Source organism: Primulina eburnea, chromosome 4 (genome assembly GCF_022965805.1).
Source record: "Primulina eburnea isolate SZY01 chromosome 4, ASM2296580v1, whole genome shotgun sequence".
NCBI lineage: Eukaryota > Viridiplantae > Streptophyta > Magnoliopsida > Lamiales > Gesneriaceae > Primulina > Primulina eburnea.
The window spans coordinates 40,344,811-40,361,032 of NC_133104.1; the positions used below are offsets into that span (position 1 = coordinate 40,344,811).

The following is a 16,222-nucleotide window of genomic DNA, read 5'->3' on the forward strand; positions in this document are numbered from 1 at the left end:
AAATTTGGGAACTTATTAGGGCTCTTGGTTTTCTATCTATTTAGCATATGCTGAGAACGACTGAAGAACAAGACATCATCTAGCTCAAAAAATTTGTGTATCTATAAGGAACATAGAATGGCACAGTAATGGTTGTCCTATTTGATTTGATGCTATTGTAACTAAGTACTTATTATCTTAGTTTTAATAAATCTGTTTTTATTATTAAAAAAAACAGATAGAGTAGGTCTCATATGCAGTGTTCTAAAAAGCTCGCTTAAGCCTCGCTTAAGCTCGCTTAAGCTTGAAGCTTGGAAAAAACGTCCCGCTTCGGAGAAAGCGTAAAAAAGCAGTCAAACTGTAGTTTGACCGAATTAAGCATAATTAAGGTGTTTAATTAAGCGTGTTTAACCACAATTAATCGCATCTATTAATTTTTTTATTTTGAAGGTAATAAATTAGGTTTATAATTTCGATGTTTATTTTTTAATTTTAATTATGATTAAGCGTGTCTGATAATGATTTGACAAATATTTAATATTTTTAATGTGTTATAGTTGCAAAAACAAATTAAGATGGTAATTTTGATATTTTATGATTTTATAAATATGAGAATTAATGCATCAGACATAAAATTCATCATATTTATGTATTATTTTATTTATTTATTGGTTTGAGATAATTACAATTACACTGAATATAAAAAACGCTTTTTCACGCTTAAGCATGTGCTAATCTCGCTTAAGCTTGAAAAGCTTGAAGCTCGACATTCACGCTTCGGGGCGCTTCACGCTTTTTAGAACCTTGCTCATATGAGACCGTCTCACGGATTTTAATATGTGAGACGGGTCAACCCTACCCATATTTACAATAAAAAGTAATACTCTTAGCATAAAAAGTAATACTTTTTCATGGATGACCCAAATAAAAGATCGGTCTCACAAATAAAACCCGTGAGACCGTCTCACACAAGTTTTTGCCAAACAGATATATTCCTCAAGTGATGCCCAATTATACTACAAACAAAACTTGTATAATTAAAATCTTTCTAATTCACAATGAATCAGTATCAAACATTTTAATTATGTTAATAAAAATATGAATAATTTAGCATGGCTCGATCAAACAGGTAACTTCCATTGAGTCCAGTTCAACTATATTACAAACAAAGCTTATATAATTAAAGTCTTTTCAAATTCATTACCGACTAAATATTGAACATTTTCGTTATATTATTTTTCAGCAAACAGCCGAGTACCATCCCATTTTTAAATCTATGACATTGAAATCCATTTTTCTTTGAAAATGTGAACTGTTCTTTTCTAGGAACTTACCATATTCCCTCATATGATTTAAATTAATTCAATATCGATTCTCTTAAGATCATGTCACGTACCTTCGGAAAAATCAAGCGAACATATATTTAATAGGCAGGCTTGTTTTTGTAGTCCCGTCTGTTGTAACAAATCGGCCACAAATTTAGATTCGAAACTCAAATCAAGATGTTTTATGATATTAAAGTCTCTTCTTTTTTTTCTTTTTTTTTTCTGAGCAGATTCTCCTAAATAACAATCTGAAAAATCATCCTTAATTCAGATCAGTTATCTTGAAAATGTTGATCTATTGGAATAAATTATCTATCCAAATCTTCCCAGTTTACAAAACTTCTTTTCATAATTCTATGAATCAAACACGAAATCGGGTAAATTGAAATCATAAGTTCGGATCTCTCATACAATGGACCATACAAGTAATAGACATCTTCAAAAATTAAAATGGCTCAAGAAACTTTGTGAAACACTCTCGCAAGTTCTATGTGTTAAGATTAGAATTTGGACCTAACTCAATCCCAAAAGCTAGCTCAAGGAGAAAGATTGTCCAAGCCTATATATACAACTCTAAGGTTATTTATACAACCGATGTGAGACAATTAACACACCTCTCTCACGCCCAGGAATGAACATTTGGAGCGTGAAGTTTACAAATGACCCAATTATAGGCAGAACGGGTGACCCAGCTATGTGCAGTCCAACACATAACGGTGAAACCTGAGCTCTGATACCATGTTAAGATTGGAACTTGAGAGTGTGTTAGTTGTCTCATATCGGTTGAATAATATACATGAGAGTTGCATATATGGACTTGGACAATCCTCCCCACTTGAACTAGCTTTAGGATTGAGTTAGGTCTAATTTCCAATATTAACACTATGTTTGGTGTACAAGATGCTAGAATGATGGTAATAATACCTTCATATAAATTTATAGGATCCAATTTCAAATTGATTGTGTGAGGCTCACTTTTTCTTTCAACCTCACATACCCAAATCAACTTTGGACCATTAAATCTAGCATTCCAGCATTCTTAAGAACCCAAACAGTATTAAATGAATAAAATCTCCACCAAAAATTCATATCTTGAGCTGCCACAATTATTAGTGAATTCAAAGTATGCATCCATTTTGCTTTTTGGGTCACCCAAATGTAAATTGAATGCATGCATTCAACTATCGCTCAACATGTGCGTGACTTGACGGAAAAGACTGCCCAGTAAGATGGAAAGAAATATTAATTGCCGCATTTTCAAGTTAACAAGGATTTAGCTACGTTCAAAAAATGCCGCGAGTTTTATAAAACTGGAAGCATAAGGAAGGTGGATTGGATTAATGGAAGTTAACCCATGATTCTATCATTGATTTACACATGAATATTCTCTACTAAACCCCTCCCAAAGGATGAACAAAGCTCTCCAAATTAAGGAAAAGAAGCACAAAAAAGGGGTAGATCCCGTCTCGAAAAAAGAAAAGTTATACACCCTCAACTACAAAAATTTCCTATTCCTGCAAACATTTTCACCATTTCTGGAGTTTTCGACGTACATTACCTCAAATTGTAGTCGATAATCGTGTGGATTTCCCCCATTCACCACAAGCAATATGCAGTAGGACTGGTTGGGTTTTCAACTCCAACCCCCGGACAACAATCTTGGCCTGCTATTGCAATGGTCCAAGTACCTAGCACCATCAAGCAATCAGAGGTATTTCCCTGATGATTTCCAAATTCTACCCTCAAGAGATACCACCATAACCGTAACATCATCATGGTACTTCCTACGATCTCCTTGTGGAATATCCAGAAGCTCGTGAAAATCCATTCCTACGCCAAATGCAAATTTGGTTCAGAGAGCGCACCTTTTGAGTGAACTTTGTTATCCAAAAAAATAAAACATTGAAATCGGAACAGAACAAAATATAGTGCTTTACTGAAATAAAATTAACTTGTCCAAACGAATGGTTCAGCCAACCTACAGGTCATACTAATCAAGCTACAGTCAGCCAAGGAAGATGTAACATGCTCATGGTTAAAATCTATTTATCCCGTTATACCCACTAGCTAGTAGATATCTTATTCGTATGAAAGAACTAACACCTAACAAATTCTTGACCCCAATGCATTACAAAACCATAACACAGTTCAAAACAGATTTTCGAGGTTCAAACTGAATAGTTAATCGAGTTTTTAACTTTTAAGCTAACTCATTGGCAAACCACCATCAACCTAGACCAAATGGCCAGAATTACGCATTATTATTTGCAGCTCAACGGGAAATTCAGGATAAATAACTCTGAAAAATACAAGGATCCCAATTTGCCTGTTTGTAATGTGTTAAGTCGTGATATTAAGCCAATAACGGGATTCACTGAATTTCATGAAAATTATTCAGGACTCAGAAAATTTTATACCAGGATTTTCAACATTGTTCATCATCAAGCTTTGCTTATCAAGATCAAAAGATTCTGACATAGGCTTATCATTAATTATGTGCCTACATTTGGAAATAGGGGAAAGGTGCTTTGATTGTGCAGCGGTCCAAAATCTACCATAATTAGGATAAAAAGGCCTCCCAGCTGACCTTGAAATTGGGGGAATGAGGTAGAAATTGAATACACATTAGCATCCAATGATGTCCATCATGTTGTAGACATTGGCAGAGCATTGGTTCTCAATGCAATGAAAGAAAATTCTATGAATAATTTTTTTATTGTATGAAGGTAGAAAATTCACCAGCTTTTCTCGCAGCACGGAACAAAAGCTCCTCTATCAGGTGCTGAGCAGGATCTCCATCGGAGTTCCTCTCCATAAAAGTCTGTACATGCAACACCACCTCTTGATTGCTAAAATATTGATACAAGCCATCAGATGAAAGCACCAAAAACTGATCTCTGGCTGACAGTTTGTGGTGGCGAAGAGAAGGTGAACACGATATGTAAGGGGTGGTACCAATATACTCATTCCGAAACATTTCTAACAAGGCATCATTTAGTTTTTTCTGCACCAAAATACAGTTCAAACCATAAGAGAGACTAGACATATGCACATCAAAACATGAAGGAAGATTTGACAAATCAAACTACATGAGCTAACAAACTTGGGACCATCTTAACAGCAAAATAACTATGCTTAATATGTATATGTTTAGTAAAGAAATGCAAAACAAACAAAGGAAACTGAAGGCATGTTTGATTTATTCAATAATCTTTTGTGTTCATGTTAATTTCTCACATTTTCGCATGAACAGTTTCTAGAAAAAAACTAAAAAAGTTTAAATTATGCAAGAAAAGGAACATGAACCGTCAAGGTAGTGAACCACATCCAAGTCACGTTCAACACATGCTAGTCAAAAACTGTTTGGTCTGTGTATACAATTATTGATAAATTTGTGTATTTCTCCACAATGACCATAATACCCTTGGATCCTTTTCAAATCCACCAAAGAAAACCAACGAAAGTAATCTTGAACTACGGCCGTATCTCTCTTGGAATGCCAAAAGTGATAAAACAACTGGGAAAGGATTTTCCCCAAAAATCCCAACACATATTAAGCTTGATTAACAGGTAGACCTCGATGGCGTTCAACCCTTGCATCTCCACCTTCTACAGCTTGAGTTATTCCAGTACTTGTTTAGATTTTCGCGGGTTCTTATTTTTCTCCACTTCCTTTTTTTAGGTCTGATAGATCTATGTTTGCACTTGAGCGAATGAAGTAGGTGGAATTGAGTAAAATTAAGGGACAGTGTTAATATTACTTAGTTATTCCTGACACTATGCAATCTAAGATGAAGCATAACATGGGCATGGAAGTATGCTTCCTTCTTGTCAACAGCAGCTTTCATAAGCCCGCTGATTATGTGGGTATGAGGAAAAAAATGAACCAACATTGAATGACTCGTGATTGTGCGCCTAACCCACACCTAATCCAGGACATCAAACATGACCGTAGAGTACATGATATTTCATAATTAATTGATTGAGCAGCAGCCCTTAATCCACCTAAAAAGGAATAAATATTATTTGATCCATATCTTGACAGAAGAAGTCCAACGACCATTGCATCGTTATACTCCAACATTAAATAATTACTCAGTTGATGTTAAACCCCAATCACCGACAAACACATGGCAGAAAAAAGAAGAAAATGGTTGACAAAATATTATAATAAATAGTTACCATAATGTCTTGTGATTCCAAAAAACATTCAAGCAATAATTGAGAAAAACCAACTGGCCGAATTTTCATGTAAAAAAAAACAATGAAAAATTTTTCTACTTCACAAACCCATCTCATCAACATTTCATACAAAAGAATTTATCAGGTTAAAATCTAACTTGTTTTTCCTCAATTTCCTTAGCCATTTGCTGAAAAAATTGTTGTTTTATAATTTAATTGTAACAGAGAAATCTTGCAAAAATTACCCAAACCTGAGTCTACATATATTCCTATCCGAAGAAGCACGGGTAAAAATTTTATTGCACTGTACACTAATTTTTTATAAGAAAACCCCAATATGTTATTGAATATAAAATAAAATAAATGGGGACAATTATATCATCAACATGTATTGTATACATATATAAATTATTTTCTCCAAGTTAACAATATTTATTAATTCGGAATATTCTAAAATTATTAGGTTGGTGAAGCCTCTAGATAATATATTATCCATATATTCTCTAATTATTCTAAAGTTCATATATTCTTAGGTCATTTTTACCAGAGCAGTTCATTAAGATTTTTTCAACTTCATTGAAATATTTATGATTAATGTTATTATTTCTAAATCATATTCATCAAAATATTTCAGGATGCAAAATACTAGTTTGAATTTTTCTCTATGAGATTGGTTTTCCAGAAAATTTTCAATTTCTGGGTATATTTTGAGATGAGAAAAAATTTAGAGTGTTTTTTTTTATAATTTTCCCTATACAAATAAGTCATCAAACTGTTCAACTTATTTGAATAAATTTCCATATATTGTATTATGACGTATTTCATAAACATCAAAGTTTTTACAAATCCAGGTAGAGAAATCCAAAAGCTCTTCAGTCAATAAAAGATCAACAGTATTAGAAAACAAAGGCAAGAATGTCAGACAGGCATCGACATGGGTCAATTAACAAACCTGTTTGAGAAATCCAGCCCCAAATGCACGAGTTACTTTAAGACGGCCTTTAACCCTGTCATTCACTATGCAATTAGAGTCATCAGGGTGCTCGTTCTTGATTCTAATCACTTCCTGTAAATTTTATCATATGATATAAAATGAATAAGAAACTCAGACCTCTTTAATGATGAAAATACATTTAAAAATGCAAAAGTAAAATCACATTCTCCAAAGTATTTGATGACATGTCTTCTCCAGCTACAACATTCATATCATTCAAAGTATCATGACATTCACGAGAACAAAAAAAACTTACAATCCTTATGGCTTTAAGAATAACTTTACCCAAATTTCAGAACAATCAAGCAATCAAGAATTATTCTCAACAAAAACGATAACTTGGTTGAGAAGCATCAGTGGGTTGAAGAGTAGAAGACATCTAGAAGACATCTAGAAGACGATACAACTGCAAATTGATCAAGAATGTCTTCCCAATCATGCTGTAACTCAGTCAAAGAATAAAGAAAAACCAAATTTTCGGGATGCAATTGGATACCTATATATAATATAGGTGAGCAGAACACCATAAAATTCATAAATAAGATAAGAGTAGACCACACCAATCTTAGACAAAGAAAGCCAACTGTCAAGCTGCTGAAGTGGATACATAATTAGCTAAAAGGCAATTTCAAAAATAGCATGTAAGATTTGTGGATGACAAACTTCCTGCATTTGCCTCAGTTCACTCTACTTAACTTTGAGGTTTTCAGTCAAAGCCACAGAGCATTTTTATTAAATTTGAACAGAGCCAACTCAAACTGGTTCCAGATGAAAAGAGGTCATATAACTCCCAAGCAAATATTAAGAAGCCAAAGTTTGAACATTAGAACTAGAAAAGAAACACCACAACCATGCTTTGACATTTAAAAAAGATAAAAGTGGAACTGGGGGAGCTGACCTCCTGTATGCTCGTGCTATGGTCAGTGGACAACTGCAGAGCAGTCAACCCAATAGATTGATTTGTGTGAGCTACATTAACCCTATTACACTCCCTCTCGCACACGTTTACAGACTCTTCGACAATGTCTCCGCTATTGAACCCAAGATCCCCGTGAGTATGTACTTCTGAACTACTACTGACCTCTTCAAGTTCATTCTGTGCTACGATAGCCCGACTATCCCCAACGTTCATCGTATACACATCTTCATCCCTCATCAACACAACCAACAAACAAGACCCCATCAATGCAAGCTCTGGGTACCGATCAAGAACCCTATTGGTCAAATCCAAATATGCTCGCTCGGTAATTTCAAGCGCTCTAGACATTGCACTCAACACCAATTCGTGATCAACAACTCCTACCTTCCGCTTCCTACCAATTCTACTCACTTTCTTCTCTTCAGCTTCCCCATCATCTGCAATATTGTTTTCCCTCAGTTCTCCATCTGCTTTATGTTTTCCCTCCAGCCAAAATCTCCAAGGAAAGAACCTCTTACTGCCCTTATCCTTAGGCCCATTCGGTAACCCGTCCTTTACTTTTGCCGACAGTAAGGACCGCCTATTCACTGCTGGGCTAGAATTACTCACGCACAATGCATCATCAACAGAGAATGCAAATCTATCAGAACCTGATAGATCAACCCCGTCTTCTGGATCTTCCTCCATTAAAAATTCCCATAATCTCCTCCTCTTAACTTCAAACTGTTCTCCTCCAAAGAGAACTTTTTTTACTGATGATTCAGAATCACCTTCTTTGCTGTCATCAGACTCTGGGACAATGTCTGTGTTAAGGTTTGATGGATAAGAACTATCAGTAGTATCTGCATTCAAAGCTGAAACTGTATCATTTGTGTCCCAAAACAAACCCTCTAATTCACTGTACATGGCTTTGTATAAATTGCTCATCAGAAATTCAGGGCCATCGGGGCCATTAAATCCATCGTAGATTCCAACAAAGAGCCAACCCAATTCCTCTGACACAACAACATGCACCCGATCCTCCCCCGCTTTTCCTAGTGCCCATTGTACATTGCTGTCACATTCCATCATTGCAGCTTCTCGGCTGCTATCATCACCGGCCATAACATCCTTCTGGCCACCCCCACCTCCGCCAATAAAATTCCGTACTGGGACCACCGAAAAGTTTCGATACAAAGCCTTTCGAATTCCTGAAATCACCTTCTTTCTCTTCTTTACATACATTCCCCCAAGAGGAGCCGAAAATGGCACCCCTCCACTCCCATTGTTATCGCCACCAGCAGCATCAAGCGGTCCAGAGACAGCTCCCCGCTCGATTGGGCCAGACATGAAAAAGGCCCTCTCTAGTGGGCCGGAAGGTGCCTCGCCCCCACTTCGAGGAACCCGCTGCAGTGGCAAGGCGCTAAACGACGATGTACTCTCAAATCCATCCAGCATTACATTACTACCACCCCTAGGCAGCCCAGCCACAAAACCCTTGCCACCGCTGCTATTAGCATTTTGAGGGGCGGCAGCATTCATGGCATCGTTGCAATTATCTTCAAGCTGAAGGACAGTTACGGGAGTGGAAGAGTTGGCACTAACCGAAGCTCCAGAAATAGCTCGGAACCAAGTTTCAGGCAACCCAGACGATTTGGATGGCCTCGTATGAGCAGTGGACGAATCATCGAAGCGAAGAGATTGAGTGGGCGAAACGAAGCGATCGGAGTTCGTGGGAGAAACGAAGCGAGCGGAGGACCGGACGTAGCAGAAGGAGTGGCCTAGGGTTTCGTCGAGCGGCTCCGCATTGACGCCGAAAATGAGGTCCGGATCGGTCCCGTTCGGGCCGGCAGCAGGATTGAAACATGGAAAAACCTGCGAAAACCCAGCACCCATCACATCCCACGATTCATCTCCCTCCACCAACCCCCTCAAATATATATAAAAATTTTGAAACAAAAGCTTCGCAAACTGAAATATATATATATATATATATATATATACAGACACAAGTCAAAAAGAGAATTGACTCTCTGTTTGTCAGTGGTGCGTTTGTTTTTGTTGTCTCTCAGGGGTTAGAAAGAGAAGGTAGAGTAGGTGCTGCTACCACGGTGAGCTGGGTTTTATTCCTCTGCGTCTCGGCTTCCGTGCATCTGCATGAGGAAGATGACATGTTGGAGATTGGAGGGCACTTTTGTCAACAACGTACAAATACTTTCCATGATTGGACCATCAAAAGGTCTCGAGAGGGAGAGGTATTTGAATTTTAATGTTTTGGTTGTGACTGCTGACTTGGCAACCTAATGCCAACCCCCCGTCCCCTTTTTTCATTTTTCAAAATTTTGGAGGGATGGGGTCAACCCTAGTCATTTAATGAAAAGATTCTATAATGATTTATTGAAATGTTTATATATAATTTTGATATTTTTTTCATTTTTAGAGGAGGTACTCTTCATTTAGCAGATGTATAATTTTGATATTATTTATCACGTTCAATAGATAAATATCATTTCATGGATAACACGGAAGTCGAAACAGTTGATGGAGATGATATCAAAACTATGTTTATAAAATCAATTTTTGAAGTATTTTTGTTAAACAAAATTATAAATTAAATTTGTAAATTCAAAATCAAAATTTTTATATTTTTTGTAAGTTTTTTTAAAAATAATATTCTGATTTTTTTTAAAAAAAATACATAAATTTAATTTTTCATGATAATATTATTTTTTCCTTAATTATTCTACATAAATAAAGTATTATAATAATGTCTTTATTAATTATCTGTACATTTTTTATATAATTTTTCTTAGAAATTTTTAATCGGGTTCTTGAAACCACCTATGAAAAGATTATGCTTTTGGAAATCAACTACTAACGTATACAAATTTATTTCGAATTTTCTGCTAACTGATTGAAGGTCGGTTTGTGTCGTTGACAAAATGGATTAATAACTTTCAAAATATTATTTCAAATATTTCTTTTCTAAAATCTGGATGCACTACATAAAGCAAAAAGAGATTTTTTGTTATATATATATATATATATATATATATATATATATATATATATATATATATATATATATATATTATTGGTTAATATAGTTATTTTGATTAACTGAATTAATTTTTTATTTAAACAACCAATAAAATTGGTAAACTGAAGAGAGAACAACTTGATATCGCTGAAATCGGTGATGCTGGCTGGGAGGTCAGATCCCTGCTTGGAGAGCTCGGATCAAACCTTGGAACGCTGGCGGGGAGGTCGGCCCCCCATCCGCCTGCCAAGCCTCCTAACTTCTTCCCAAATGGCTTCTATATGCTCTGGGGGGGAGGAGGAGGAGGAGGAGGAGGAGGTTTTTGTGGCGGTGGTGATGGAGTCCGATTTCGTCGGAGGGCCTCATTTACAGATCTATTAATCAACTGGGCCAATTGGTCTAGGCTGAGATCAGCCACGCCTCTACCCTGGCCACCTCCGGGACCTCGGTTACCATCTGCATGGCCCTGGTTGCCACCTCCGGGACCTCGGTTGCCATCTGCATGGCCCTCGGTTGCCATCTGCATGGCCCTGGTTGCCACCTCCGGGACCTCGGTTACCGCGCGCAGGGCCTGTTCTTATACCTGTTCGTCCCCACATGTCTACGTCTTCTCAGTACTATTCCCACAGACGGCGCCAATTGATATCGCTGAAATCGGTGATGCTAGCTGGGAGGTCAGATCCCTGCTTGGAGAGCTCGGATCAAACCTTAGAACGCTGGCGGGGAGGTCGGATCTTCACCGTGGGAGCTCGGATCAGACACCTCGAAATCCAGAAACACAAACAAGAGTGTTAGAAGGGGGTCGGAAGGTTGTTCCGGCGTAGCCCCTCCGACGCTCAAGTCAGAAAACTGAGAGAGAAAACTGTGTGTGCAAAGAGAATGTGAAAAAGTATCAATTCAATGAAAAAAGAGTTAACGAAACCTGGTATTTATAGGTGAACCATAGAGTCCTAGTTTTTGTAGGTTTAGATCCTCAGAATCTTCGGAAGATTTGGCTAGATCTTGTGCCAGATTTGATTTAGATATAGTGCCAGATTTGATTTAATGGGCTTTATCTTTCTGGGCTTTGATCTCCGTGGGCTACGCGCTTAGTATCTGAGTAAGAGCTCTCGTAGGTATGAGCCTGGCTGAAGCCCGGACCTTATGGGAGCTCGGCTCGGGAGCTCGGCCAAGGATCTCCAATCACCCCGATATTACCTTCTAGGAGCTCGGCTCGGGAGGCTGGACAAAGAGGTCGGCTCGGGAGCTCGGCCGACCACTCCAATCGCCGTAACTGCTGGCATGGTAGGTCGGCCAGGGATGACCTCCCGGGTGACCTCCCGCTGGTTACCGCAAATGCTTCTCTGAATGGTGAGCTTCCTTCGGGATGGGCTATCGAGAGCGGGCCGAGCCCATCCTCCATCTGGGGGTATCACAACTTTTAAGCTGGAATTGTATGGGTAATGGAACAAATCTTGAGAATGCACAAGCCAAGCTCAAAAACACTTTTTGAAACGCAAGAGTTCTGGTGTTGGATATGACAATAACTTCGTGGAAAATAAATTTTAGCGGGAGATTTTAGTTACTCATTTCGTTGGTTTTCAAAACCAGCCCACAAGAAGAGAGAATCCAGGAGGATTAAGTAACTCTTGAGTCTTGAGCTAGCCTTCTTGTATCAGATTTTAAAACCACGAAGCCATGCCGAAGGTTTGACAATGGGGCGTAAGAAACGACTTAAGATTGTGTAAAAGACAAATTACTTCGGCTACGAGTCTAGCTCAAGATATGATCAATCAAACACAAGGAAATCCTACTAAAATGGACAATTTTAAAAAAAAATCTAGCTACAACCACTTATAAATAAGCAGTATATCCCCTAACCCCAATCAATGTTCCAGCAGCCTACACTGTCTAATGTTTGAACTTTGGATTCAGATAGATCAGAAACGAGAAACACAATCTGCCAAGTGCTAAGAATGCATCTAGTTGAAAGCATCTATCAGCACTGCCTAAGCTACTGTTCTATTGAAATATGAGGATGATCTGCACCAATTTTGCAATAAAATTTGCAAAGATTATGACTGGTGCAAGTGTCTACTTAGGGAGAAGAATCGCTTGGCGCTTCTCCAAATTCAAGTTGACGGCAAGTTGGCATTCTCCAATAGAATGTCTTTCATCAAGTGTCCTATAACTTCATCTTCATGACCTTGATCTGATTATCTTGGCATCCTTTTGACAGTCAAAACATATACAATACTATTTCAACTTTTAAGGCTCAGAGTTTCTTGATTCTATTTCAAAAGCGCGATAAATTGATATCAGTTATTCGTTGCAATACTTTTATATTATAAGCAAGATCCCCTGACATCAAATTAGCAAAAAGTGTGGTAGAATCTTCAAGGGCACGCCATGTTTTGTGTAGTTCAAGTTTCTACTGCCGAACAACAAAAAATCATCGTCTTTGAAAAAATCCACATTAGTCAAGTTATAACTAAAAACATATATCACAGACAGGCGATCAAGAAGAAAAAATGAAGTCAAACTTCTGAATAAGCAAACAATTCATCCCAATCATTAACAACATTACAAAAACTTTGAAGTTGTATGCCTTAAAAACATGATCATGTGATCACCCCAATAAACAAGGACTTTCAAATTCCCACTCAGCAAATCGTTTCACCTAAGAACCTTGACCAGTAGAGGTCCTTGAATTCCGAAAATCTTTTTTCAACTCTGTCACCCTCTTCATACAGGCTGACTTAGTTTTATCTGGGAGAGAAGCAGCAATCTTCTCCCACCTCATGGGCACATCCTTTGGAAATGCTTTTAACGCATTAAGCAAAGCTAAATCCTCTCCAGCACTCCATCCACTCACTTTCCTCTCATCTTCCACATTTGTATGGATTGTAGCAATTCCACCATCCCCGGCCTCATCGAGAACTCGTTTATCGACAGGCTTACGATCCTTTAGAAACTTCTCGAATGAATCTTGATCACTAGACTTTTTCACTCCCGTTACTTTAGCTTTCAATATCACACTCTCCACCGTGTGCTTTCCTTTGAACCCCTTTGCTATTGCCTCCCATCGCCCAGGTTGCCCCGCTGGATGCGTTCCCATCAACTTCCTCAACACGTCCTCATCCGTGCTACTCCACTCCCTCTCCTCAAATTTCTCTTCAATCAATGACCCGCAACTATCAGCCTCCTTCTTGTCCGAATCAAGGGACGACCCAAACCCATTAACACTCGTTGATTTATCGAGGAGCCCATCAAATCTGACTGGATCTTCACATAGTTTTCTGTTGGGTTTCGATGATTTTCTGTTCAATTTTTCATCCGTATCAACAATCTCCTTGGGAATTTCCTCGATAATGGGACCGAGTCCGACACGAATATCACCAGCGGTAAGGGAAGAAGGGGCAAAGGGCCCGAGAAGAAGGGAACATGAGAGCCACAAAAGAAGGGATTTCTGGGGTTCTAAATCGATGTAACGAAATGCAATGTAGAAAACGGCAACTGAAAGAGAAAGGGAAACAAAAAGCGTAGGCTTGTGAATATATGGAGACGATTGATTGGATTCGGGATCCGAAGGTTGGGCCAATTGCTTCGATTGGATCATCAATCTTGGTCTACTTTCGTATTCATCCAAGAACTCCATGCCTGTGAACAAGATCTTGTTTCCCCGTTGTTACTATGAACTAAATATAAAAAGGTATTTTCAATTGACATTTTTACCATTTTACCTAAAACACACATAACTCAAGTTTTATAAAAAATAAAAATAAAAAATAATATTTTCAACGTTTAACACTGTATAGTGTATAAATCTTTTCAACTCTCCTAACACAAGGGAGGTCTATTGGATTTCAGGTAATATCGAGAAAACCTCCAACCATATGAAATAATTTAAAAAATATTGTTTATATGATGATAATACCCGCTACCGTTACTTTTTGTGTGCAATGGGTAAGTCCTCGAGCTAACAAGTAATCTGTAAAACACATTAATCAGGTAAATCACAATAGACAAACTATGTGTGACAGACTCGTCCGAAAAAATGTTGGTAGAGAAAATCGAACTTCTGACAATTGATTAAACGATCATTTACTATATTAACTCGAACAAAACCAGAATGTGCATTTGATGACTTATTTTGTGTGTGTTGAAGTGTGTTTGACCTTGTTCACGGTTTTTGTGATATCAATCTACTATAAAGAATTTGATGAGATGTTCATGTGTGGAATTTATGCTCCAAAATGTCATATTCCAATGTTTTATAACTATATGCATGTTGCATCTAATATTTAATAGTTTCATTTCATATGGTTATAACGTAATAATCATGTTATTTTTCTAGAATCGACGAATATATCTCTATATGAATCACATTCACTAGAAACCAGTCAACGACAAGCAACAAGATGTGATAGATAGAGTTTTCTTAAAAAAAGTTAAGAAAATAAATATATATAATATGATCAGCTCTCGGAGCATGTAACAAGGGCTGATGAAGTTGTACAATGAAGCGTGTGTGTGAGTCATCGGCCTCATTTCACATACAATCTTCAATTTTTACACACAATTCCATCCACACAATTTCTAATTTTTTTTAACATAATTTAATTAGCATTCTTCAATATTTATCGAGGCATACATAAACTCATCATCATCAGACTATGAAATTTTCATCTATGATCCCATGTTCCACCAATTTCTCTTCGAGACAATACGACCATCAATAATACATGGAATAAGTTTTTGTTGTGCTTTAATTGGGAGAATCAAAGCACACATGTGACTACAAATGAAAAAAAAAAACGAGAACATGTTGTTGTGGCTGAGAGATTATAAGATTGCTTCCCTGATAGCCGTCTATATCGGGAAATATTTTTTAAAGTGATTCCGAATGATGATATCTTTTTTTTTTTTCAAAATTGTGAAAGCTTTACAAACCATTGTAACGTGTTTTGTCCAACATAGGAACGCAACCGCTAAGCTCGGATTGTCATCATTTCAGAAAGATTTCTGTTGTGGTCTGATAGCTTGTAGATGATGTTACATGCGATGTTGTTGACGAATAGTTGAGGATATGTGCATCGACGATGTTGGATTGTTTGAAAACATGTTGGAGGAAGGCGTATAATATATTTTATGAGCAGTATTTGATGCAATCAACACTTGAAAACGTTTCTCGGCTAACTGGCCGCAGAGGATTTCTCGGCATGCTTGGAAGCATTGATTGTATGCACTAGGCTTTGAAGAATTGTATGATGTCTTGGACAGGACAATATCAAAGTGGATACCAAAAAAAACATTCAATTATACTACAGCCGGTTGTTCTTAAACCTTGCAAAGGGTGAAGCCCCTCCGATGTGATTCGAGGTGAGCAAGAACAAGTACAACATGAGATACTATCTCACCAATTGTATTTATCCTTCTTGGGATACCTTTGTGAAAACCACCCCTCAACCCCTCTCACAAAAAAAAAAAACATATAATTTTTGCACAATATTAAGATAGATTAAGAAAAGATGTTGAACGAACATTTGATGTACTTCAAACATGCTGTCATATAATGATAAGTTCATCTATCATGTGATATCTAATTGATTTAGATTATATTATGAAGACATATAATATGTGCATACCGACCCAAATATTGTCCTTTCAAGATATTTTATCGTATAATTCAACATCTTTCCAAAGTAACGTATTGTCATTTGGAACCAAGAATTAACCTCATTCTTCAAAAGACCCGATCCAACATATTTGGAGTTTACATGGAATACGTAGTGAAATTCATCCATTTTTTAATCATGTGTAAT

General features: G+C 37.2%; 2 protein-coding genes across 2 annotated transcripts; both read right to left on the reverse strand.

Annotated features, from left to right (window-relative positions):
* Window positions 1-2,615: 2,615 nt before the first annotated feature.
* Window positions 2,616-9,581, reverse strand: LOC140828902 (protein phosphatase 2C 29-like). Its single transcript, XM_073191782.1, has 5 exons — window positions 9,387-9,581; window positions 7,379-9,349; window positions 6,439-6,552; window positions 4,044-4,308; window positions 2,616-3,134 (listed from the first exon to the last, which is right to left on the reverse strand). The coding sequence occupies exons 2-5, from the start codon at window positions 9,272-9,274 to the stop codon at window positions 3,010-3,012; spliced, it is 2,400 nt and encodes a 799-aa protein (XP_073047883.1). The 5' UTR covers window positions 9,275-9,349; window positions 9,387-9,581; the 3' UTR covers window positions 2,616-3,009.
* Window positions 9,582-12,825: 3,244 nt separating this feature from the next.
* On the reverse strand, window positions 12,826-14,083 carry LOC140828904 (transcription factor MAMYB-like). Its single transcript, XM_073191784.1, has one exon. It carries the CDS (start codon window positions 14,053-14,055, stop codon window positions 13,078-13,080), a length of 978 nt encoding a protein of 325 aa, XP_073047885.1. The 5' UTR covers window positions 14,056-14,083; the 3' UTR covers window positions 12,826-13,077.
* Window positions 14,084-16,222: the final 2,139 nt, after the last annotated feature.